This window comes from Mastigoproctus giganteus, chromosome 13 (assembly GCF_048544385.1).
Source record: "Mastigoproctus giganteus isolate SK-2022 chromosome 13, ASM4854438v1, whole genome shotgun sequence".
In the NCBI taxonomy this organism is placed as follows: Eukaryota; Metazoa; Arthropoda; class Arachnida; order Uropygi; family Thelyphonidae; genus Mastigoproctus; species Mastigoproctus giganteus.
In genome coordinates, this window is record NC_143587.1 from 60,687,959 (window position 1) to 60,714,711 (window position 26,753).

General features: G+C 37.1%; 1 protein-coding gene across 1 annotated transcript in view; it reads right to left on the minus strand.

The window, feature by feature from the left end:
• Positions 1-16,829: 16,829 nt before the first annotated feature.
• The window catches only part of LOC150076104 (retinoid isomerohydrolase-like), a 95,967-nt gene continuing 86,043 nt past the window's right edge, over positions 16,830-26,753 (minus strand). Inside the window, exon 11 of the mRNA XM_090387192.1 lies at positions 16,830-17,145. Within this exon, the coding sequence (XP_090243318.1) occupies positions 16,991-17,145 (155 nt within the window). The 3' untranslated portion in view covers positions 16,830-16,990. The remainder of the gene's footprint in view (positions 17,146-26,753) is intronic.

Consider the following 26,753-nt stretch of genomic DNA (forward strand, 5'->3'; position numbering starts at 1 on the left):
AGTGTATATTCTTTGATTTATTGTGTGGTATAGACCAATTTTCTTAAATATGTACGCTTTTGTTTTGATTCCCTTAGTAGCTCTTATAAAGCCTACACAACATGCAAAATGCACATCAGTTTTTACAGTACAATAACTTGCGTTTTTTCTTCCTTTTATGTTTTCTTTTCTTATGTGCCACTCTGGTTGATTCACAGCTGTCCCGAGATAAAGTTTTTAATTATTACGATATATAGCTATTTTATTTCATTCTTCTGAGATTATGTGGTTTTTGTAATTTTGACATATCAGGGATATAGTAGCAATATTTTATTAGTCATTCCCGAGTTACATAAAAATCGACTTACGTATGAAGTCCTGGAACGTTTCCTCTTATGTATATCATGGAAAAAATGTATTGATAATGTTATGCCTGAAGGAAAGCCTATATAATACCAGCCAAAAAAAATTACCCACTTCATTTACCCAATCCCTCCAGTAATTTTTCCAAACCGTTGGGTTCATTTAAACTATCTACTTCCACAACATTACATTCACCTAGTGAATGTTTGACTTTTTCTTTTATATTTTTTGCTAAATGCATATATAAATACGTGTGTGTGTGTGAGAGAGAGAGAGAGAGAGAGAGAGAGAGAGAGAGAGAGAGACCGACCTGAGAAGGAGTCAAGATTTCATCAGCATTTAGTTTACTTAACCCATTTAAAGCCTTATATGCTTCCATTTGGCCATCATGCAGAATATCTTTTTGTGCCCCCAACTATATTCTGTTGCTCTTCCTGCACCCTTTTCGACAGATCTATATCTTTCCTAAAATGAGGTCTCCAAACCTGTATGCAGTATTTCAGATGTTTCCTAACCATTGCTTTATAAAATGAGATAATCACCTCTCTGTACTTGCTGGCAAAGCTCTTATACATCATTAACAGGACCCAGTGGTCTTTTCTAGCAGCCAGTTTTTGCTCTGCTTAGAGAATTTTATGCCACTCTGTACGATTACCCCTGGTCTTATTCTTCATCATCAACCAAATGCACACTCGTTGATGGTTCATCACTCATTGGTTTGTTGGAAGCACAAGGAGTCATCTTGTTCTTCAAGAGTCGTTTGTTTCCTAGACAGTCTTCTCTTTTCTTTATAAATTTCATGATTGCATGCATAAGCATTTTCTAAATCCGTGATGACTTTTCTAGTGCACTCAATTTGAATCTTGTGACTCAAATCTCAATTGCTTTTTCTGTGTGTTGAAAAGCTTCATCAAGCCCTTTGAGAGTAAAGGAACAAACAGGAGTTTTAGATGTTAAATCTTCTTCCTCAGCTTCTTCGCATTTTTTTCATTTCAAAGAGGTCTCCATTTGTGAACCCTCCATTGTGTGCTTGATGCAGACCAGTGGCGTTAATTGTAGAAACCTTAAGCCGTAATTGGTTAGCAATATTAAACCGCTTCTGTTTCATTTTGTACAATCTCTGCCGGTTCTTGAAATCCTTCAAAATTATCAATAAACGAGGAAGATTTTATTCCAAACACCCTTCAAATTTATCCCCCTTAATAAGCCTGATAAATTTGAAAAAAAGACAAGACAGTGAAAATGAAGAGTGGCACAACCACTCTTTGTAATGTCCACAGGGTAACTGCTTTATGTTATGTGAGTCAATGAGACACTCTCCTCTGCCTGAACAAATGCACACATAGTAGTAGTACTGTATTGAACAGCTACATGTGTGGTTTGAAATGCCATATTTATTGCAATTGATATTCATATTTTTGATTTTGTTGATGCTTGATACCGGAAAAAAAAGAACTTGTAAAGCGGGAACTGCCTGTATAGGTTTGGTGGCAGAGGTGGACTGGGTCAAAAAATTCTTACTGGAGAAAACTTGTAGTGACCCTCATATTAGTGTTTATGGCCATATTGTTTACGGCCAAATTCACACTGGCCTCCTGCCCACTGGGGTTTCCCCGGTAAGTCTTCTGGCCAGTCTACCTCTTTTTGGCATAACCCATATGGTACATTACTCTGAGATTACTGCTACCCAAATGCAGTAACTCATTTATTAATGTTAAATCTCAGTTGCCACTTTCAGCCTATCTGCTTAGTTTATGTAGATCTTGGAGTAGCTTACCCTTGATTACCTTTTATTAAATTGTAGCAAGATACTTAATGATTTTGTAATAACTGAGAGCAAAGTGGAAGAGATTGTTGAAGTTAAACGTAAGAAAAGCATCTGGGGTGGATGGGATCTATCCAGTTATATTAAAGGAGGTGGCAAAGCAACTAAGCAAACCCTTAGCCATAATTATGAGAGCATCCTTGGACTCAGGGGAGGTTCCCACGGACTGGAGATGTGCAAATGTATCCCCAATTCACAAAGGGGGATCGAAGGGTGACACCAGTAATTACAGACTAGTTAGTTTAACTTCTGTTCCGGGTAAAATAATGGAGTCGCTGGTTAAAGATGCATTGCAGGATCATCTAGACAAGACTGCAGCAATAATTCAGACACAGCATGGGTTTGTTAAGGGAAAGTCTTGTCTGACAAATTTGATAGGATATTATGATGTGGTTACAAAGGAACTGGATGCAAAAAATAATTTTGATATCATATATTGGATTTCAGGAAAGCTTTTGACACTGTTGCGCATGGAAGACTATTGTACAAATTGGAGCAGAATGGTATTAAGAGTAAGTTGCTACAATGGATAAAAGGATTGTTAAGTGCGAGAAGACAGAGGGTGGTAATCAATGGGTGCTGCTCTTCTTGGACTAATGTTATTAATGGAGTCCCACAGGGTTCGGTGTTAGGTCCACTGTTGTTTTGTATATTTATCAGTGATATTGATGAAGGTATATCAGGCTTAATGTCGAAGTTTGCAGATGATACAAAGGTTGGCAGGGTTGTTAATGACAGTAATGGCAGTGTGCTACTGCAACAGGATCTAGATAATTTGGGCAGATGGGCTAAGAAGTGGCAACTGAACTTTAACCTTGACAAATGCAAAGTACTGCGTATGGGTAGAAGTAACCCCAGAGAAACATACCAACTGTGTTGTACTACACTTAAGGTGGTAGAAAATGAAAAAGACCTGGGAGTAATTGTGCAGGCAGATATGAAGTTTTCTGAGCAATGCAGACAGGCTGCCAGGGCAGGTCATGGGGTTTTGTCAGTGATATATAGGAATTTTGCTAGCAGGGAGAAGGAGGTGATTATTCCTCTGTATAAGGCAATGGTCAGGCCACGCCTTGAGTACTGCGTACATGTCTGGAGGCCTAATTTTAGGAAGGATGTAGATTTACTTGAGCGTGTACAGAGAAGGGCAACAAGATTGGTGAGGGGAATGAAGGGATCCTCTTACCAAGAGAGGCTTAAATTCTGCAAATTGCAGTGGCTGGAGACTAGGCACCTGCACAGTGATCTGATTGAGGTATATAAGGCCTTGAATGGGTTGAGCACGCTGAATTCTGATGGGATCCTTCCACTTGTTCAGATTACGAACCTAAGGGGGCATAAATTCAAATTAAGAAAAGAAAGATGTAGAATAGATGTGCGGAAATTTGCCTTTAACCAGCGGGTGGTTCCATCTGTCGTTGTGGAAGTTGATAGGTTGAATAAATTTAAGGAGGAACTGGACAGGCATTTGGAGGGAATGGTGTGATTTTTTTTTTTTTTTTTTTGTTGGCTGATGCTGCATAAGCTCATACATTTGCTTTCTTGCATCACATGCCACTACTACTACAACCACTGTGCCCAACTCTGTATCACAGCAAACATAGACATCATACTCAAAATGCTTACATCAGTACCATTTCAATAAATATTAGAATGAATGTTGATGTATTGAAAATACGATGCATGCTAGATATTTGTGGTATGTCTCAAAATGAATTGAATTTAAAAAGGTGTTGATATGAGAACACACACACAAAATCACTGGTGCACTTAGCATAATTTTTTTCTTTTTGCTTATTATACCAGTTACTGCTTTAATATGTAGCCTTTTGCAAAGAAGTGGTAACATTGCTGAGTGAGCACTGTAAGGGGTATTAATATTTAAAGATTATGGGGGGAAAATATTTTTGTTATTGCCATTTTCTTTCATGGTTAGCTCGCAGACTTATCAGTCATGTCCTTGTAAAAAGAACATTAACATTGGACTTCAATATCTTTAGGATATAGATTTCAGGAAATAATGAAGGAAAATTACCCAAGTGTGGAAGTATAGGGAGTTCAATGAACATAGTGGCCAAGTTCTGAGAGTTTGAACCTAAACCATGGATGGATATTGGCTGGTTGTGGTATGTGCTCTAAACTAGTTAAGAAGAAAAATTTGATGCTAGATCAATGCTATTCAATTAGTGGCTCACAGGCCACCTCCAGCCCAAAATACACTTTAAACTGGCTTTGGCCTAGGAAAGTTTGTGTGGACAAAACATATTTTAGTTCTAATTAATAAGTAAAATAATTCTTTATTTTTATGTATTTGCCATTTTAAATATAGTTGAATTTATTTGTCCATTGCTGACAAATGCTGTATTTATTTATTTGTACAAATTTATTTTTCTAACCCTGTTAAGCTAACTCTTTCTAACTCTCTGAAAGTACAGTGGTCCATTGATTAATGATCATAACTGGTTGCATGAAAACAACCATAAACTAAAATTATCATTAATTAAGTATATGAAATGCATGTTAAAGGCTTATTCCATCCCAAGACTGTCGAAATTTGAACTTTTTGAGAGAAAAGCAGTACTGTACAAGTATTTGAACATTTTATGTTAGTAAATAATATTTGTGCCAACATTGTTAAATTTATATGTAACTAAATACAGTAAATTGACAAAAAAAAAAAAATTTCCTTTAACTAAAAATTACTGCATAATGATCTTCTTGCATAACTTTAATGCTGTTTGCATATAATTCTTGGTTTGTTTGCACATAAATTGATTTCCTGCTGTTCTTTTCTTTTACACTCACTTTTGGAGCCAGGACTATTGATTTATTGAGTAAATTTGAAACAAATTTATGAAAATCGGAGAGAGAGATGCACAGTCATGACAATTATATCACAGAGATATTTACACTAAAAAGGCAAAATACACTGAGGTGTACTCTAGTGCTGATAAATGCAACCTTGTAACCAGGGTGCTGTGATCAGCCAAAAATGAACATTCAGACTTTGAGTGCTTTGAATTGCCAAAAATTGTAACTGTGTGACTTAAGAGTATGGTTTTCTTGACCATAAATAATACCTAAATGTTATTGTATTAATATTAATTGAAACTTTCATCATTTATTCAAATGCATTGTAAACCAAAATATCATTAATCAAAGACATTGTTGATTGAGAGACTACTGTAGTCTACTAGCCATTAATAACTAAGTGAATAAATACTTTTAATATTTAAATTTAAAATTATATGATTGTAGTGGCCTGCCAGATCGTTGGCTTCCCTAAAGTGGCCCACTCAGCTCATTAATTGAATAGCTCTGATGTAGGAAAAAAAAATACTTTTTAACAAAAAATCCAAGTAGCAGAAACTGAATGCTTGTATGATGGGGAATAATAATAACGTGATTTATCTCTCTAAGACTGCAACGGTAAACATTTTTGACGTGCATGCCAAAATTAAGCTGAAACAAAAACAGGAAAAAAAATATATTTGAAAGCATCTAACAAAAACTTTAATTTTGTGTACAATTGTATTTGGTAAAAAAAAAAAAAAAAAAAAAAGGTAAACTGCAGCCACTGCAGGATGGAAGCCTTCTCAACAATTCATGTTGAGGGAAATGGACCATAATCTGCCACGCTGGTCCAGTGCAGTTTGGCAGATCGACCGTATTTAGCAGTCAGGGACTTGAACCCCAATCTACTCAAGGAGCGTGTGCTACTGCACTCCTGCTCTTGACCACTCGGCTATGGAGGCCTTTGGTATTCATCATTAATGTGACTGATAGACAAAGAACAAATCTGTGCTCAAATAAAAAACAGGGCTCTTTTATAATATAAACTATGAGTGAGTGTGTATCTTATGTGTGTGCCAGGTTTGCCATCCCTGGTCTAGGTAATAGACATTAATACTTGTGCTAACCACCATCCACTCAGGAAGTTTTATTCATTCATTAGGAAGTTTTCATTAGATTCTCTGTTAAAAATTCAAGAAACCTCTGAAGTTGGATTAGGGTTAAAGTGAGTAGTATAGTTCATGTGGGATCTTAGATTCATGACCTCTTGCTAGGTTGCCAAAGGAAACTTTTTTTTTTTTTTCTCTGTACCAGCCTTTGAGAAAGGTATCTCTTCAACTTTGCAGTCCAGGTGAAGGTTGCAATGAATTTCCAAGAATGTGATTATAGGTAACATGAATAGCAATATAATGACAAGAAAACTGCTTGCAGCAATCTATTAATCTCATTTAAGGCACTTTTAAACAGAACATGGCTTGGAAAGCATGAGGAATAGGTGCATTTTTTTTTTTTTTTTTTTTTTTATGAAACCAAATTTTGTTTTGAAAATCAGTTCAATATAAAAAATATCAGGGATGTTTAGTTCTCTGCTACATGTATTCTGTTGCTAATTAAAATGACCCTGGTGTGTCTTACATGGGTACCAGTGGACAAAAGAATAAAATTATCTAGTCTACCCATTGTTCCTCCTATGCATTTCAAAAGTATTCGTCGACTACAACAAACTTACAGCACCCTAAAATGCCATAGAAATCTTGTCAATTGCTGCTATAATGGATTATTTACTTTGTGTACATAATACATGGTGAGAGTAGCATTTATATAGAGATGTATTTATAAATTTGTAGGTCCTTTACAAAATTTCTTTATGTGAACTCTTTTGGTGTGGGAGTTGAGGGAGAAAATTTAATTGATGATGCTTGAAATACTAATTTACAGCTTTTTTTAATTTAATTTTCAGTATATAATGATGGACATTACTCTCATCACAAACAACTGCATATGAGAGTCTCATTAGGCCTATAACACACTCCTACTCTCAATTTTGATCTCCCAGTGCTTATGTCACACCAAACTGATTCGACACTGCGCTGTCCAGCGAAGTCGACTGGCTGCACTTCCTTGGATTTTATGTGTTTCTTAACTAATAGTATGACCCCTCCTCCCTTCCTATCCTGTCTATCCTTTCTGTAGATGTATTCCCCAAATTCCAGTTCTGCATTCCTTATATCTGTGTGACACCACGTCTCTGAGATCCCAACAATATCAGCCTTTGATGTTTTGAGCAATACCTAAAATTCATCAATTTTATGTACTAAACTCCTAGCATTGGTGTACACGCAAGTATACATGCACCTGTTCTTTTTCTTAGCTTCCCTAACGCAACCCATGTGTCTACTTGTACCGCAGTGACTCCCAGCAGTTTCTGAAATACCCTGCATCGTGTTTTCCAGGCTGCTGCTCATTCCAATAGAAGCAGTGTAAGAATTATAGGATAACAGAGGGTGGTATCCCAATTATGGGATATCAGAGGGATATCAGTGCAAGAATTATGGGATATCAGATTCCAATAGAAGCAGTGCAAGATTATGGGATATAAGAATTTTGGGATATCAGAGATGTGGTGTCACACAGATATAAGGAATGCAGAACTGGAATTTGGGGAGTACAACGTCTACAGATAGGATAGGAAGGGAGAAGGGGTTATGCTATTAGTTAAGAAACACATAAAATCCAAGGAAGTGAAGCCAGTCGACATCACTGGATAGTGCAGTGTCGAGTCAGTTTGGTGTGACATAAGCATTGGGAGATCAAAATTGAGAGTAGGAGTGTGCTATAGGCCTAATGACTCTGATGAGTATAATGGGCAATCGTGCAGAGAAATAGAGTGGGCCAGTAAATCAGAGTCTTATAATGGGGGATTTTAATTTCCCACATATTGACTGGAATTTGTGGGTTGGTCACTCGCACACTAGCAAGGCTTTTGTGGATTTATTGGATGATTGTTTTCTACGTCAGCATGTTCGGGAGGCAACTAGAGGGAGTAATACTCTTGATTTGATTATCAGTAGTGATTCTTCATGCATTAAGAATCTGCAGATAAATGAACCACTAGGTGGCAGTGATCACACCGTGCTGAAGTGTGATTTACTCAAAGAGGTAACTACCATCAGGGGTAAAGGGAAGGGTTATTACTTTCGTAAAGGCGTACGATGGTCAGAGACAGTATTTAAATTCTATACAGTGGGACCAACTGATGTTACCAACAGCAAATTAAAAATGGAAAGCATTCAAAGAACTTATCTTGGAAGCTACTAGGCTTTACATACCAACTAAGAAATGTTGTTCAAGGTTTAGACCTAAATGGATGTCAGATGAACTAATGAAACATATGGCGAAGAAGAAAAATGCATGGGATACATATAAATTAACACGTTATTCAGAAGCCTAGGATAGATATAAGTTGATCTGTAACCAAGTTACAAAGGAGGTTAGGCAGGCGAAGGCAGATTACGAGAAATCTTTGGCAAGGGATGCAAAGAAAAACAGCAAAGAGTTCTTTACTTATGTAAATTCTAGAACAGGGGTGGGCAACTTTTTTCGTCAGCGGGCGGCCGAATGAAATTTTCGTATCATGATGCAGGCCGAATGAAATTTTCGCATCATGATGCGGGCCGGAATAGATTGAACGATTTAATAAAAAAAATCAGAATCTAAAAAATGTTATATTACTTGAATTACCAAATTATTAATGTATTTTTAAAAAAAAATATCTGAATGTCCAATTATCATTGAAAATGCGCATTCAGCATCAATTTTTCTTTTTTTTTTAATTGGCTCATTTTATAGGCTATAAATTATATTAAATTAAAAATTGTAATAATTAGAAAAGGCATAAAACATAAAATATCTCGCACCAATATTATTTTCAATAAGAAGTCAAACCCAAAGGAACTTCGTTCGATCGATGCTACAATAATAATTAGGAAATAACTCTTTGACGCTGCGTAGAATCACTTGGTTACTGTTGTACTGGCCGTGATTCCCGATTGAACCGAATTAAGCCAAACGTTTACGGCGAGAGTAGTCACGTATGGATTTTCTATATTTATGCATTTACCGAGGGGGCCGGATTCAACATCGTCGCAGGCTGGCTGTGGCCTACCCCTGCTCTAGAAGGAAGAGGATGAATCATATTGGTCCACTTGATATCGATGGTTCAACTGTTCATGATCCTGCTCAGGTAGCTAACAAACTAAATGAATATTTTGCATCGACATTCACACATGAGGAGTTATTCAGCGAGGGGAATGCCAGAGGTGTATTCAACTCTGGCAGTAAGCTAGATAATCTTGTAATAACTGAGAGTAAAGTGGAGGAGAAATTGTTGAAGATAAGAAAGGTGCCTGGGGTAGATGGGATCTATCCAGTTATATTAAAGGAGGCAGCAAAGGAAGTAAGCAAACCCTTAGCCATAATTATGAGAGCTTCCTTGGACTCAGGGGAGGTACCCATGGACTGGAGATGTGCAAATGTGACCGCAATTCACAAAGGAGGATCAAAGGCTGACACAAGTAATTATAGACCTGTGAGTTTAACTTCTGTTCCAGGAAAATTAATGGAGGCACTGGTTAAAGAAGCACTGCAGGATCATCTAGACAAGACTTCAGTTATAGCTCGGAGAAAGCATGGTTTTGTTAAGGGGAAGTCTTGCCTGACCAATTTGATTGGATACTATGATGCAGTCGCAAAAGAACTGGACGCAGGGAATAACTTTGATATTATATACTTGGATCTTAGAAAGGCTTTTGATACTGTTGTACATGGAAGACCTGCTGCACAAATTGGAGCAGTGTGGCATTGGAGGCCAATTGCTGCTATGGATAAAGGGGTGGTTGAGGGGGAGAAGACAGAGAATGGTAATCATTGGACGCTGCTCATCGTGGACTGATGTTATTAGTGGAGTCCCTCAGGGTTCAGTGTTGTGTCCATTATTGTTTTCTGTATTTATAAATAATATTGATGATAGTATATCAAGCTTAATGTCCAAGTTTGCAGACGATACAAAGGTTGGCAGGGTTGTTAAGGACACTATGCTGCTGCAACAGGATCTGGAAAGGTTGAGCAGATGGGCTGAGAGGTGGCAAATGAAGTTTAACATTGACAAATGTAAAGTACTATATATGGGAAACAGCATCCCCAGAGCAACGTATCAACTCTGTGGTACTACACTGACAGTGGTAGAGAATGAAAAAGACATGGGGGTAATTGTTCAGGCAGATATGAAGTTCTCTGAGCAGTGCAGATGGGCTGCAAGAGTAGCTCATGGTGTCTTATCAATGATATAGGAATTTTTCTAGCAGGGATAAGGAGGTGATTATTCCCTTGTATAAGGCAATGGTCAGGCCACACCTTGAGTACTGTATACAGGTCTGGAGGCCACATTTCAAGAAAAATGTAGAGCTGCTGGAACGAGTACAGAGAAGGGCAACAAGATTAGTGAATGGAGCAAAGGGTTGCCCTTACGAAGAAAGGCTTAAGTTTTACAAATTACGGTGTCTGGAGACTAGGCACCGGTGAGGTGATCTGATAGAGGCATATAAAGCCTTGAATGGTTTGAGCATGCTCAATGCTGATGGGATTTGTCTTGCTCAAAATGATCACCTGAGAGGGCATAAATTCAAATTGAGGAAAGACAGATGTAGGATAGATGTTCGGAAATTTGCCTTTAGCCAGCGGGTAGTTGGTTGGTGGAACAGACTTCCATCCCTTGTTGTGGAAGTTGATAGCCTAAATAAATTTAAGGCTCAGCTGGACAGGTATATTGAACGAACGGAGAGGTGAAGTGGAAGTTTTTTTTTGTTTTTTTTTTTGGCTGATGCTGCATAAGCTTGCTTTCTTGCATCATATGCCTCTACTAATGCTAATTACTTTCGCCTCTGCCAGTGGCTACTTTTAATATATTAGTCCGTGTATCCCCCCAAGCTAGCAGTTGTCTGACCCACCTAACACTGCCTCGATAGTATCAGGAAATATTCTTGCACCCTTTCTATTTAAGTGTATCCCATCCCTGTAGAAAAAGTCTTCCGTTAACAAACGCAGACCAGGCTGAGAAAAATTCTACCCCTTGAGCCTTTCACAATCTCTCCAGGGCCGAATTGATTGACAAGGCTCTCATCATATACTCCCTCCTATCGTGTCTGGGCAGAATTGCAGACACTTTCAAATGCAACCCTAATTCACGGCTTTTTTTTTTTTCAAAAGTGACCTGTACTTGTTAAGTAATTCCGCTGGTCTCCTACTCTTAATATCATTAGTGCCAACGTGTACAACAATATCACCTTTTGTGCCCTTAAGAAATGATATCTGCTCTACAATGTCATCAACCTTTGCCCCTGGCAGACATACCCTGGTCCTGTTCCACCTGTTATGTGTGCCTTTCTCCAATAACTGGGTTGCAATAACCCTATGCAATATGATAATATAAGATTGCAGTGAATGTTAACACGGAATTAAATGTGCACTGATTTTAAAGTGCATCATTGCATTAGGTAGGTATATGAGCATGGGGAACATTCTCTTCTAAAGATCGATTAAGCCTAGCCATTGTCCAACTTAGAGTCAAATACCATTATCCACGTTAAAATTAGTCTGTATTTAATTCTGATTAAAATTTCCTTTCCGCAATCCTATATTATAATATTGCGGAGCATTAGTATAACCCAGTTATTGTGGGAGAACATACATAATTAACAATTGTATTCATGATTTATTGTAAACTCCTTTGACCTGATTGTCATGATGTAGTATAAATAAGGATAATAGTTGAGTGTTTAAATGGAAGTTTTTCTTTCATACACTGCTTGCTGCTTGTATTTAATACAGTTGTTCACATGTTTGGCATAAGTTTGATAATGAGAAATTGGTAAGCTTCAAAGCAGCTGTCCTTGGTGTTTCTGATTTTTAAATGCATAGCAGATTCATGCATTGAGTGCTGTTATGCAATTTAAAAAGATATTAGCAACTAAGATTGAATTGTGGATAACAGTATTTGTCTCTAAGTTGGACATAAAACCAAACTTAATCTTTAGAGGGGAAAAGAGCATTCCCTGTGCAGGGGCTCACATCTGGTATGGGCTTGTCACACCCAGGGTCATGAGCTGGATATCATCATTCTTCTCTTTCTTGGTGATTCCCTTCTACTTCTGACTCTTGTTCTTTCTCTCTCGTGGTAAATCAGAAAAAATTTTTTTCGGCTGGTGCAGCATAAGTCTCAGGCTTCCTTGCACCATATGGCTAATAATAATAATGCACTTTAAAATTAATCTGTATTTAATTCAACATTAATATCCCTTATCATCCTGTATTATAACATTCTATGACATTATATAATTTCAAAAACTTTAAATTGTTCTCAATCAGTGAAAGTGCAATAAAAGTTTAAACTGGATGAGAGGAGGGAAAAGAGTTTGGCATCATTTTTGAATTCTTCAAGGCAATGAATTCTTTGAATTCTTTAAGGCCATGAACTGACAATGAAAGGATGGGCAGATGAAATGGGTAATTTTTTTCTTTCTTTTTGTTGATGCTGTATAAGTTTGCTTCCTTAGATCACCTTGCCAATAGTAATACAGCATATAGACAAATGTTGTGCTTTACTATTTGGCACCACCCATTTTCTCACCATGTTTAGGAAACAAGTAAATTCAGAACACACTGAGCGATTTGTTAGGTTATGAAATTGTGTAATTGTTTTTTGTCAGCAAGATTAGCAACTCATTGGAAAAACATGGATATGCATTTCTGATTGTACGTGAAACAAACAACATATGAATGTTTTTTGAACTTTTAGCTTTTTGTATTTAAACACCATTGACAGTGGAAGACTACAATTCTGGATGCCCCCATGCTCTTTAAGATCAACAGTGATCACAAAGCAGAGTTCAGGTGCTATATCAAAGATGGAAAAGCTATTAATAATATGGATGGAAAATCAGATTCAGAAGCGAGTGCTCCTGAGTCTAATGGTCATTCAAGCAAAAGCAAGAAGTATTTATGAAGACATTAAGGATAAGTATGACAAACCCAAGTCAAGTTTGTGGCAAGCAATGGGTGGTTTCATAGGTTCAAGCATCACACTGGTTTCCACATTGTTAAAGTATGCAATGAAGTCGCCAGTGCCGATTCGGCAGCAGCAGAGAAATTTTGTGATGTGTTGGAAAAAAAAAACCTAAATTTCCACAGCACTCAACCTCTGCAGCAGCGTACTTATCAGCTGGAGATGTTGATTCTGGCAACAATGCTTGAAAGGCAAAACTTGCTGACGTTATGCCTGTCCCCTCCCTTTTTTGTAATTTTATAATTTTGAAATTTTCGTAATTTTTCCTGTGCATGAGATGAAAAAAATTGAAAAATACCTGCTTGTATGAATAAAAAACAGCAATTCAGTACAAGAATGAATTTAATGTACAAAAAAGTACATTGATAGATTATCCTACTGAATGATGATTCTTTTGTGTGTTCAGAAATGTATATACAATATAGATAAATCATAAAATAGAGATGAATATTGTATGATTATTAGCAGGAGTGTGGTATAAATTATTCTGGCCCCTGAATTGGGACCTCTGTGGTTGCAGCCCCCCCCCCCAAGTGTAGTAGTTATATCACTGGTTGCATATATAAAATAAGCAAGTGGGCTGGTTCTACAAACTGCTTTTATTTAAATAATGTTCTAAGCAGTTTACAGGTTATATTATTATAACAGGATTGCCAAAAATGTAATCCTTGCACCTTTTTTAATGATGGTATAATCTGGTTGTTACATTTTAAACTATGTATGTAAAATGACATGTTTTATTTAATTAGATAAAAAATTACACTTCATGTTGTATTCTTTTGATAAGATGTTAATTAATGCAATTAGCATGATTGCACGATATATCTATACCCTAATTATATGCTATAATTGATCAATAAATGTAATTAAACTTATACATGCAACTGAGTTAATAGTAACTGCAATTAATTTGCAAATAATAGTATTTTAGAAACAGCTTAATTTAATAAAAAGTCAAGATTTTCTACCTGTTATTTGGCCTAGTCAGCCATACTGAGATTTAAGTGCCTGGGTGTAAACAAGAAAGTAACCTCCCTTCCATCCCCCCCCCAAAACACACACACACAAGGTCTCCATTAATACTGTATTCATCATTCCTCCCCTAACAGCTGGCATCTGGATGTGTTAACCCTGCCCTGGGCCTAGCTTTTATAATAAAGATTGCTGATTGATAGCCTGTTTGATTTTATTTGTTTACTTGGGACTGTTAGGGAGTTTTTTGAGATCTAGGTGAGGAGATGATTACATACTGATGGCCAGCAGCACGTTGCTCCTTGGCATTATCGATGTGCCAGCTCCTACCCTGGCTAATCATCCAGGGGCTCACATCTGGTGAGTATGGGCTTGGCAAACCCAGGGTCCTGAGCTGGATATCATCATTCTTCTTTTTCTTGGTGAATTTTGGTTTTTTTTTTGGCTGGTGCAGCATAAGCCTTAGGCTTCCTTGCACTATATGGCTAATAATAATAATAATAAGCCACTGGAAACAATCCCAGATGATGATAGCACCTCAACCAGATGTCACAGTTGGGATGACATTCTGGTAAATAACATTCTCGTGCATTCTTGGGTGGGTGGCATTGGTGGAGAGATGCAGTAGGTGCAATGCACTAGTACTGTCCTGATTGAAAATTGTCCCTAAATTCCAACAAAGGGGGGATGGGACCCTCCAACCTGAAGAATCAGGTTTGAAGGGTCCCATCCCTTACATCAGGGGTGGCCAACAAGTCGATCGCGGCTTTAATTTTGGTTTGATCACGACGAATTTTAAATATATATAAAAAATTGATTAATCAAAATCTAAATATTATCCACTGCATACACTTATTACAAATCCGTTTTTTACAAATACTCTTGTTGCCGCGCAGCCACTAGGCTTATCTAATGAAAATTCACACAGTTACCTTGTGCAGAGCATAGTGTATGTGTTAATAATCTTTGATTTGAAATTAATACTACGAAAAAGAGCAAAACGTATAATTTTCATCAAGAATGGGAACTACATGTAATGATAAAATAAAAATGTTGTTGTTTGATTTGCAATGCTTCCGTGGCTATACCCAAAAAAAGGAAATTTAGAAAGGCACTGATTAGTAGTATTTTTGCATATAAATATCAATTTTTGGCAATGGCTAAGGATCTCAAAGAAAAAAAAAATCCAATCATTTTGCAAATATGCAAGATCATTTGCAAAAATATTCTATTTTTGAATTTAATAGTGAGAAATATGTTTCGGAAATTGAGAAAGTTGTGAATGATTTTGAAACCAGATTCAGTGATTTTAAAACAATTGAAGACATTGTTCAATATAATTCTTATCCATTTAATGTCAACTTAGATACCAAACAAACTGCAGAAAAAAAAAAAAAAAAAAAAAAAAAAATCACTGAGATTTTTCACATGGAGAATATATTACTTGAAAATGAATTAAATTATTACATTGCGAAACGATATCTTCCTAAAAGCCAGATCATCAGAAAAAGCCTTTTGGAAATATGTTTGCTGAGAAAAGTACCCAAATGTAAAAAAAATGCAGTGAACTTTTAAATTCCTGTACTCTTACGGGCTTGCATACAGAAGATTCTTTACGGTTGGCCTTATCATGGAATATGCCTGATTTTGAAAGCTTGGCAGATGACATGAAGACGCAAACTTTGCATAAATTAAAATTTTAAATACGTGTGAATTTAAAATAAGAATTCTGAATTGTATTTAATTTTTAAATTTATAAACAACATTTTTCAAATATGTGTTGATTAACTTTTTTAACCATGTGCAATGAAATTCTTGAGATGGTAGATCGCAGCACATTTTGAAGAAAAAAAGTAGATCACATCACAAATTAAGCTGGCCACCCCTGCCTTACATTATACTTGCACAAATCTTCTGAACTGTAGGACAAGTCCTGGATCCAGCACAGCAAACTGTAATCAACAGTTTTATTAGTTTTATAAGGCATTATAAACACATGCCTTCTTTTAACTACAAATTAGAAATAAAAACTTAATTTATTAACTACAAATTAGAAATAAAAACTTAATTTATTTCTGTGTTCTTGAACTAACCAGATGTAACAGTTTCATTAATATGTCAGGTGAGGGAAAGTAAGGAGAGTGGGAGTATGTAAAAAGTGTCAGAAGTCAGCTCTTTCAGTAAATTCAGGATCCCAGACCCTTACTTTGATATACAGGTTCAGTTTTTTGTTTGATATTAAAATATATTGGCAAAAGTATCAATTCTTAGCAAAGTGTATCATACTGCTATTACTCCTGTTTTAACTACCAGCCAAAAAAAGAGAAGCTACTATAGTTTCACATCCCAGACCTACATATAGATCTCAGCCTTTTATTGTTATTTTTATCTGATTTTAAAATGTATCACTTTGGTAAATATTTTGAAAATGTTCTGCAAGACACTTGACAAAGTATATCACGTTGTTTTTGAAGAGGCAATGAGACTAGTGAAAGCCAACAAGAGCTAACATCAGTATTATGTTACCACCAATTGTATGAGATGTGCAGTAAAAAGATCATTATCTTGCTGTATCAGAGCACAGTCATCAAAAACACCTCCTTGTTTAACAAACATGTATAAAGTATTGCATATAGTATTAGTTCATATCTCTAACCAGCGATTAACTAACTTTCTTAAATATCTCTAGTTTTTAATGAAAGCACTTTTTTAATCTGGCAAGATTAGAGTCTGAAAAATCATTATAGTAGCTATGACTACTTTACAAGCAGAACTGGAAGAGCTATCTTTAACCTGCCTTTCATCTTCATACCAGTGCTAACCATGCTGCGTTCACAGATTGTCTTGTTTCTGCATAAACTAATTCTTAGTTATCCTTCCACTTACTAAATAAGATAAGGTCTTATCAAAGATTTACAACTTGCAGAAGGACTATTTTATTTTCAGTTCCTTTGAAAATAGCCATGGATTGTTATAGGAATTCGAACTTCAGGTGTCACTACAGCACGAGCTACTTCGGTAAGTGTTCTGGCATCCAAGATAAGCAGAAAATCTGATTGGTCATACTCAGAGTCTACAACAACAGATAGAAGAAGACCTGAAAGACAAAAACAAATTTCAGTTACTTCTGAATTTTTAAAATTATTTCTTGAAATAATTTAGGTCATCTTTCTTTCAAACAGTTCAATATGAAAAGGTGAAAAAAGACTTTTAGAGATCAATTCACGATATCTGTTTCTGCTCATTATTATTTCCTTCCACTTGTGGTTACCATGAAATTGAATACTTTACACATGTTATTGATACAGTATATTCATCACTTTCATGGTCTGGTTAATGATGTCAGTAAGTTCATTTGTGAAAAGCTATGTGACAAAAAAGGATTATTCTTTTTCTTCAGAGTGTTCTCCTATATTGATATCTTATTGCCAGTGTTATTGAAGGTCACTGAAGTGGTGATGGAAAGCACTACCTACAATACATACAATATATTGCCAAAAGTAACAAGATAGCTGCAGTTTTAAAAGAACTATTTGTTGATACAATATTCAGTAATTTGTTAGATCACCTTTGGCCTTAACTGCATGCTTGGATTACAGTTTTTGTTAGTAGGAAGCCAGTATTTTGGTTTATTCCATCAGCAGGCAATTCAGTTACTGATTTTGGGCATGTTGGCTTGGCTTGGCTTGGCTTGAAGCCAGTGTTTCAGTTCATCTGGAAGGTGTTAAATGGAGTTAAAGTTACAGCTCTGGGCAGGTGGCCTCTGTGATAGTATTGTGGTTATCACCACTTGTCACTTGTTTTGAGAGGTCCAAGTTCAATTTCTGCAGATGGCTGGAGGAATTTCTAAAGATCTCTTCAATTGAGGCTGTAGCTAGCTGCTATTAGGCAGTGGGTTTTCTGGTTTTTCAGCTTGCACAACATAAAAATTGGCCTGTGAACACACACTTGTATGGGCATAGTACACATAATGCAAATATGGTCTAAACTGCTGACATGCCTAAAACCAGACTTTTTTTTTTTTTTTTTTTTTGTGCAGGCCAATGAAACTTTTGAATGCTCAGGTTTTCAAAGCCAATACAGGCTGTACAGTATGATATGATGAACTGCCAAGCTGAAACAGAAAAGTACCCTCCCAATGCTGCCTTAGTGTAGGAAAGTGGAATTTTCCTGATTGTCAGTGCACTGTATGGCATTCAATGTTTCACTAATGATTAACAATGTTTCAAAGCAGGACCATGAGAAACAATCAGTAGCATAGCCAGGAATTTTTGTCGGCAGGTACATTCCCTAAAAAAGGCACCAATTGTCTAATGCTGAAAAGTGCCACAATACCAAATTTTGGAGTCTGGGTACAATGTATCTGCTGACCCTGTCTATGCCACTGGAAACAATCCCAGATGATGACAGCACCTCTGCCAGATGTCACAGTTGGGATGACACATTCTGGTAAATAGCATTGTCATTACACCGAACAACAAATGTTGGGTCATATTTTGTTACCAGCATGAAAGTAAGTTTACTTTATACATTTTGTGGCGTTAAACATGAAAATAATACTTATTGTCTGATTGGCTCTTGTTTTCGAAAAAAGTAGTTTTTTTTATTTATATAGCAGTAAGACGTAGCTACAAACATATCTGTATCAAACATGGGATATTTTTGCCTTTCACTTGCATTCAGCTTCGGGTGCATCCCTTTTCACCATCCAACAGTAATCAGCTAATATGGTGGCACTCCATTTGCTTTTGTACCTTTGTTCCATCACTGCAGTATCTTGATGGAAGTGTTCACCATGTTTCTAGCTGATGGTACCACAGTTTGGCGGGAAGAAATCAAGGTGTGAGTGCAAGAAAGGCATCTTCAATGACATGTTGCACCCCAGTTTTTCATAAGAAGTAATGACATCTTCCACAAGCTGCCTGTCGTTGCCATTTCCTAGTTGTAACACTTCCTAGAAAATTAGTCAAAACATTTCAGAAGGCTTTCCATGCTGATTTCTCGCCATCACTAAGGGCACATTCAAACTGCTTGTCTTTGAAAATTTGCCGTATTTGTGGACCAATGAAAATGTGTGACTTAATCTTCTCTGTACTACATCTTGGGAATTTCTCTTACAAGTATGTGAATACCGAACTATTCACTTCATGAAATTTTCACGAGCCGCAGTTTGATGAGGAGTGGTGGAAGCAAAACTTTATTTGGATCTACCAGTGATTCAAATGCTAGAATGAAGAACCATACGTTTTACATTCCAGATGTTAATGATTTTCATTGAGGCCAACTCCTCTTCCCGTAGTGCATATCTTTTGCATGACTATCCCACTCGCAAAGAAAGCAACAATGCTTAGTGTAACCCTTTTGTAGTCCTAATAAAATGGCGATTACCTTTAAATCACCACATATCTGCAACTTATACTTCTAATAGTATACACCTAAGAGGTGTTTGCATATGTTTCTTTTTTGTGGACAGCATATGCTAGAGGTATTGAAGGTAGCATATTTCCATTGTGTAATAACACAGTCTTAAGACTAACCTTAGAAGCATCTATAAATATTAGAAAACGCCTTGTGCTTCGGGTTGCATTATATCATCAAAGTTTCTTGCGACGACCGACTAACTGATTAAAATAAATTTATTAAAATAAAAATGATATATACATAAGATAAAACAGAAATAAAATAAGATAAAAGCGTTAAAATACAACAAGATAAGAGAGTTAAATATATATATAATAAAAGCGTTAAAATACTAGATAGTAGCTTTCGAAGTGGAGTGCCTCTTCGTCAGCTAGCTGATAGAAAGGTTTGAACAAAATGGTGGATCCCTTGATTTAGACGGCTGCTGTACTTCTTCGTGTATATCAAGTTGATGTTCATCAATGTCTTCATCATCAGAGTGTTCAAAAAAACGGTCGCGTGGTTCAGGAATAGGGGCATGGGGCGAACTGCCGATAGTATATTTGAGTACGTCACTGTCCACTTTCTTCATTGTCTTCCCTTTTCTAATAGGAGGCACCATACAGAAGTAACAGTGTGACTGTGATTTTTTGGCTCCCTCCATACCATGGGTACCGAAAAAGGCATAAAACGTCCCTTTCACTCACATGTTGAGTTTTGATGAAGAGGTAGTGTAGCATATGTGTGGAGTGAGTTCTTATCCTGGTCACATACTTTACCCCAAAGTACAAGAAGTAAGCCTGTTTTATGGCTCGAGTTAAGGGACGCTTTCTTGAAGCTAACGTGACTTCTTCACGTTTGTAACAGAAGTCATCCTAACTATTCACACAATTATGGGGCGTATTAATCTTACACAACACAAACATTGTGCAAAGAGTAGGAACCTCACAGAGAACAACTGTTAACTGAGAACAAATCACCCAGTACTTAGCCATATTTGAGGATTACTGCAACAGAGTTGAAGATGCATTTGAGGCACAACTTATCACATGATGCAAAGCAAGGTGACAGTTGCAGATCACGTGATAAGAGCGTTGTGATACTCAAACTGCTTTGTTGCCATGTGTTTTGCCAGGAGCCGTAGTTGATAATGAGTAACTCGCTAAAACCCCAGGGGCTCACATCTGGTGAGTATGGCACAACCAGGGTCCTGAGCTGGATATCATCATTCTTCTCTTTCTTGGTGATTCCCTTCTACTTTTGACTCTCTCTCTCTCTCTCTCTCTCTCTCTCTCTCTCTCTCTCTCTCTCTCTCTGGGTAACTTGGGAATTTTTTTTTTTTTCCTGGTGCAGCATAAGCCTCGGGCTTCCTTGCACCATATGGCTAATAACAATAATATAACGCCAACTGTAATTTGAAAACGAGAGCCAATCGACCAATTTTAATGTGATTTTCATGTTCAGCAGCATAAAGTTAGTAAAGATTGGGTATTTTCGTTTTCATAACATTTTACATGTTGACCAGTGTTATTTACCAGATTGTTTTGTTCACCCCATAACAGCCTTCCAATGATCCAGGGACTAATTCTGATGGAATGTGTCCGGGCAGTTTGCTATTGGGTATTGCTGTGATGATAAAGTTTGTGTGCTGCAGCTCTTCCATGAAATCCAATGTCATGTAGCTCCCTGTGTATCATTCTTGTACTAATGTTTCTGTGGCCTCCACGGAATTCTGGACAGCAGAATTCAATGAGATTAAGGGGCTCTACTTACTGTTCATCTGATCAGAACCTCAGTTGAATTTTTAAGTGACATATTTTAAGGGTAATTGATCAGAGCTTATTCAGATATTTTTATTATTTAAATCTTAAACATAATTATGGTTTGGATTGGAAAAGGTATGTATATCACATAACAGGATATGTTTGATGGGAGAATTGTCACTGACAACTCACCTGTCAGTTATGGCATCTTTCTTTTTACTCACTGTTACATGTATGCAGAGCAGAACTTTTCTCTAGATGATGGCGATTCTTTTCTGTGCTAGATGTCGGGGCTGCAATAAGCTAAAATTACAAGTTGGTGTACTGTTAAGCCAGGTGGAGTCTCTGAGAAGAGTTTATGCTCTAGAGAAAAATGGAACTGCAGTCTTGACAGTGATGGAGGTGTCTAATTCTATACTGACCGCTGCTCTCCTGAGTCCAACCAACCCTTGGGCTGTATACTTTGGTTCAGAATGCTCTGGTTCCACAGGAGCTAGTCTTAGTAGGGGATTCAATTGTAAGGGAAACAGGTAATATATTCTATAATAAAGGTAGCTGTAACAAAACCAAAGTATGCTAGTTGCAAAAATTGATGTGATTAACCATTTATCAGTGTTTAAGGTGCTAAAGGATGTACAGTGATACATGTAGGTGATAAAGGATGTACAGTGATACAACTTAAAAAATGAACTGATTACTTGATCAAAAAATATAAGGTCATGCTGGAAAAATGTGAGAAAGGAAAAAATGTTCATGTGTCCAATTCTTCCCAGACATGATATGATGAAAGCTTTGTTCTAACCCTAGACCTGAAGAACTGTGTGAAGCTTATGGGGAGGAATATGGAGATGGTCTGAAAAATAGCAACTGCAGTTTTTCACCTGGGGAATAGAAATCCAGAAGGTATTTCTAAGTGAGAGGCAATGGAGTTAAAGTGGTCCAGAATGAAAAAGACATGGTTACGATTCAATCAGATGAGAAGTTTTCTATGCAGTGTAAACAAGTAGTTATACAGTGTACTGTTTTGATATACACGACTTTCACAAGTAGAATAAAGGAAGTCATTGTCCTATATAAGACAATGGTGAGACTTCATAGAATTTTATAGACTTTAGAATATTGTGTTCAGATTTGGAGGCCACACACGAAGGAAGACAGAACCTCTAGGGAGAGTACAAACAAGGGCAACCAGATTTGTGAGGACTACTAACTGATGTCCATATGAAGAACTACTTAGATGGTGTAGACTAGCTTGAACACTAGACATCTTATTGAAAAGAGACCTATATACCTGATAGAGGTATATAGGGCTCTTAAGGGAATCAGTAAAATGAATGATGGAGGCATATTTTCAGTGGTGGAAGAGAGGAGAACCAAAGGGCAAAAATCAAAATTTTGTGGAGTAACAAAAGGCTGGGTCCCATGAACTTTACTTTCGGGCAGTATGTTGGAGTTCATTCAAATAATTTGCCTCTGCCACGGTGGTTGAGCCAGGCATGCAGTTTAGTAAAGTTCAAAGTGGAATTGAATAGTCACTTTTGGAGACCTGGAAGGTATAAATGATAGATAATTCTTTTCCTCTTTTTTGGCAAATGCAGAAAATGTCCGCTTCCTTGTATCATTTATCCATCATAATACTAATTAAATCTAGGGTGTTGCAATGGCGGGCCCTTTTGGGTAGCACAGTTGTTAGAATTTCTGTCCTCTCACATAGGGTAGAGAAGACGACAATTTGAATCTCGTCAATGACGCGAGGAATTTTTATGGGCCTTTATCACAACGTGGCTGAGTTAGTCGATCTCAGGCATGGGCAGCATGCTTTTTTCTTCCCTGAAACTTGGGTTTTCGTCAAGGAAATCGAACCCAGAACACACAATTTACAGACATTATATACGGCGCAATATGGCCTCAGTTGCTGATGCGCCTAAACCCTACAATCCGTTGCAGTGAAGCAAAGAGATAGCAAATATGGCATGATATGATGGCGCTAGGTTATAAGTTGCTAAACTTATAAGCTGAGTGGGAGAAGACAGAGTGGTAATCAATAGACACTGCTCTTAGTAGACTAATATTTTTAATGGAGTCCCCCAGGGTTCAGTGTTGGGCTCTGTATTTTTTCAATGATATTGATGGAGGTATATCAGGGTTAATGTCCAAGTTTTCAGACGATACGGAGGTTGGCAGGGTTGTTAATAACAGTACACTACTGCAACAAAATCTCAAAGAGTCGAACAGATGGGCTGAGCGGTGGCAACTGAAGTTTAACATTCACAAATGTTAAAGTAGCGCATATGGGTAGCATTAACCCTGGAGTAAAGTACCAACTGGGCGGTACTACACTCAGGGTAGTAGAGAATCAAAAAGACCTGGGGGTTATTGTGCAGTCAGATTTGAAGTTTTCTGAGCAGTGCAGACAGGTTGCAAGAGTACCCCATGGTTTCTTGTCAATGATATACAGGAATTTCGCCAGCAGGGATAAGGAGGTGATTATTCCATTGTATGAGGTGATGGTCGGGCCATATTTTGAGTATTGCATACAGATCTGGAGGCCCCAATTTAGAAAGGATGTAGAGCTGTGGGAATGAGAACACAGAAGGGCAACGAGATTGGTGAGGGGAACAAAGAATTGCTCTTACTAAAAAAGGCTTCAGTTCTGCAAATTACAGCGTCTGGGGACTAGGTACCTGCGAGGTGATCTGATTGAAGTGTATAAAGGCCTTGAATGGTTTGAGCAAGCTCAATGCTGATGGGATTCTTCCTCATGCTCAGAGTAAGCACCTGAGGGAGCATAAATTCAAATTGAAGAAAGACAGTTGCAGAATAGATGCGCAGAAATTTGCCTTTAGCCAGCGGGTGGTTGACTGTGGAACAAACTTCCATCTGTCGTTGTGGAAGTTCAAAGCTTAAATAAATTCAAGGAAGAACTAGACAAACTTTTGGAGCGAATGGATGGGTGAGACAGGAAGGGGTTTTTTTTTTGTTTTGTTTCTAGCTGATTGCTGTATAAGCGTGCTTTCTTGCATCATACGCTATTGCTAATGTCAACTTATTGTCTCAACCCATCTATCTTATTTCGTTGATCTGCCTACTTTTAGCGCGAGCATACTTGCTTTTATTCCTATTTCTGAGACTTGGATGTCGAGTATGATTCATTTTCCAAAACATGCCGGGAGTTGTCCAGATATGTTTGGCAACATATTGTATTTGTCAAAAACAATCCGGTAACACATGACATGAAGCGTCATCGTTCGCTTTTCAGAGTGAATAAAGAATTAAAGTATTAACAAGTGTTTCTGCAATAATTCAAAATGTTTTATTGTTGCAGAAACTGTCATCGAATATAAATCCATACGATTCCCAGTCAGTATCCAGTTAACATCGGGTGTACCACAAAAAAGAAAGAAACGAATTCAATTCTAATGGTCATGAAAGAGGGACTAAATATTAAATCAAGAGAATAATATAATTATCCTTTAGATAGCTGACCACGAGCACTTATTACTACACTACAAAAGCTCTTTTTAATTCCTGGTCCAACAATTGTCAAAAATTTATATTGCAGTAAGTGCTTAAATTTCTTTTGATAACTGAAAATTTTTTCATTCGTTTATTTAGCAGAAATATGAGTCGACATATCAATTCTATGAAGATTAAGATCGAAACAAGGCAACAAGCCAGAGTTGGTCACAATCATAATGCTCTGGTAGGCTTCAATTCGCAACACTCTCTTTTTTCAGCTGGTTTTCACCTTGCAAATAACAATTTGATTTTAGGTCCGTGCGAAAACTTTCGTTTATCTTTCACATCTAAAGTGGTGGATCCAAATGGTCAGACTCATATTTATAGGGAAGCTTCATCCTCATGTACAGCACCTGGAGGATTGAAAGAGACTAGAAAATTGGTACAGGATTCCAAGTCCGGGATGCAGAAATTGGCTGTTGGGCATCACATAAAGGAACGGGGCCACGTTGTTGAGAGAACCAAGAACAGTATAACTGGAGAAGAAGGAGAAAATCAGGAGTTTTTTAATCTTGAAGAAGATGAGTTGAGTAACTTTAATAAGGAATGGAAAGAGAAAGTCAATGCATACTCGATGCATACATCCCATTCTAGGAAACGTTCCAACCCATTTCCCAGTGAGCAAGAGAAAAGTCGCACTTCTGACGAGGAAAAGTACCGCAGTGGTCCGTCATCATCAAAGTATCCTAAGAAAAATACGAACTAGAAGAAGGCAGTGAAAGTGCCAAAGAAAAAGATATCGAAATTAACCTTTTCCATTTCATTGTAAATGTGTTAAATAACATTTAAGACGTGTTTTGTAGATAATCAAGCACTGAAAATAAATTGTTCGTACCAATTGAATTAAAATCTTTGGTTTAGTATAGTTTAGTTGTTTTCGTCTGTTTGTTGATTTTAACTATCTAACAGTGTATTCTGTAATGAAAGAGCACAGTGATTGCTTCCTCATGTATATGTTAAATAGAATGAAATTAAAGCTGTTACACTAATATGCATAGAACTGTTAATTAATTCAGTCAATGAACTGTATGGCAAAATATCCAAAGTATTTCTAGAGAAATGTATCTTATTTGTTCCAGCAACGATAACATGTGGACTAAGCCAAAACAAAAGCCCTCGTGGGTAGCACAGTTGGTACAATCGTGTCCTCCCCACACCGGGTGGAGAAGATCTGAGGTCGAGTCCCGTCGATGATATGAGGAATTTTCATGGTCCTTTTTCACAAACGTGGCTGAGTTAGTCGATTTCAGGCGAGAGTGGCATGGTTTTTTTCTCCAGGTAACTCGGGTTTTTTTTCGTCCAGCAAACAGAAAATCGGCAACAGAACACATGCAATTTACTTTACGACAACAAAACATCTGAAATATTGCTTTAGTCGCTAATGCTCCTAAAACTTAACTACAACTACAACAACCAAAACCAAGAGGAACAATCCTAGATGGTGACAACACTTCTGTCAATATTCACAGTTGGGGCAACTCATTGTAGTAAATAACGTTTCTTCATGCGTCTGCCAGACCCAAATACAGCCATCAGAACCTTGCACCATGATTTTTCACAAAATACAGCATTCCAAAGTTCCAAGGATCAATTATGATTTCAAGCTTTAGGCCTAAATGGATGTCAAATGAACTAATGAGACTCGTGGCAGAGAAGAAAAATGTATGGGATGCATATAAATTATCAGGTGATAGCCTATGGTAGATATAAGCTAATCTGTAATCAAGTCACAAAGGAAGTTAGGCAGGCGAATGCAGATTACGAAAAATCTTTGGCAAAGGTTGCAAAGAAAAACAGCAAAGACTTTTTTATTTATATAAACTCTAGAAGGAAGGGGGTTAAGCAGGTTGGTCCACTTGATATAGATGTTTCACCTATTGATGATCCTGCTCAAGTAACTGACAAACTGAATGAATATTTTGCATCTACATTCACACATGAGGAATTTTGTAGAGAAGTGGAGGCCAGAAGTTTATCAAACTCTTAACGAGGAGCTAAATAATTTTGTAATAATTGAGCAAAG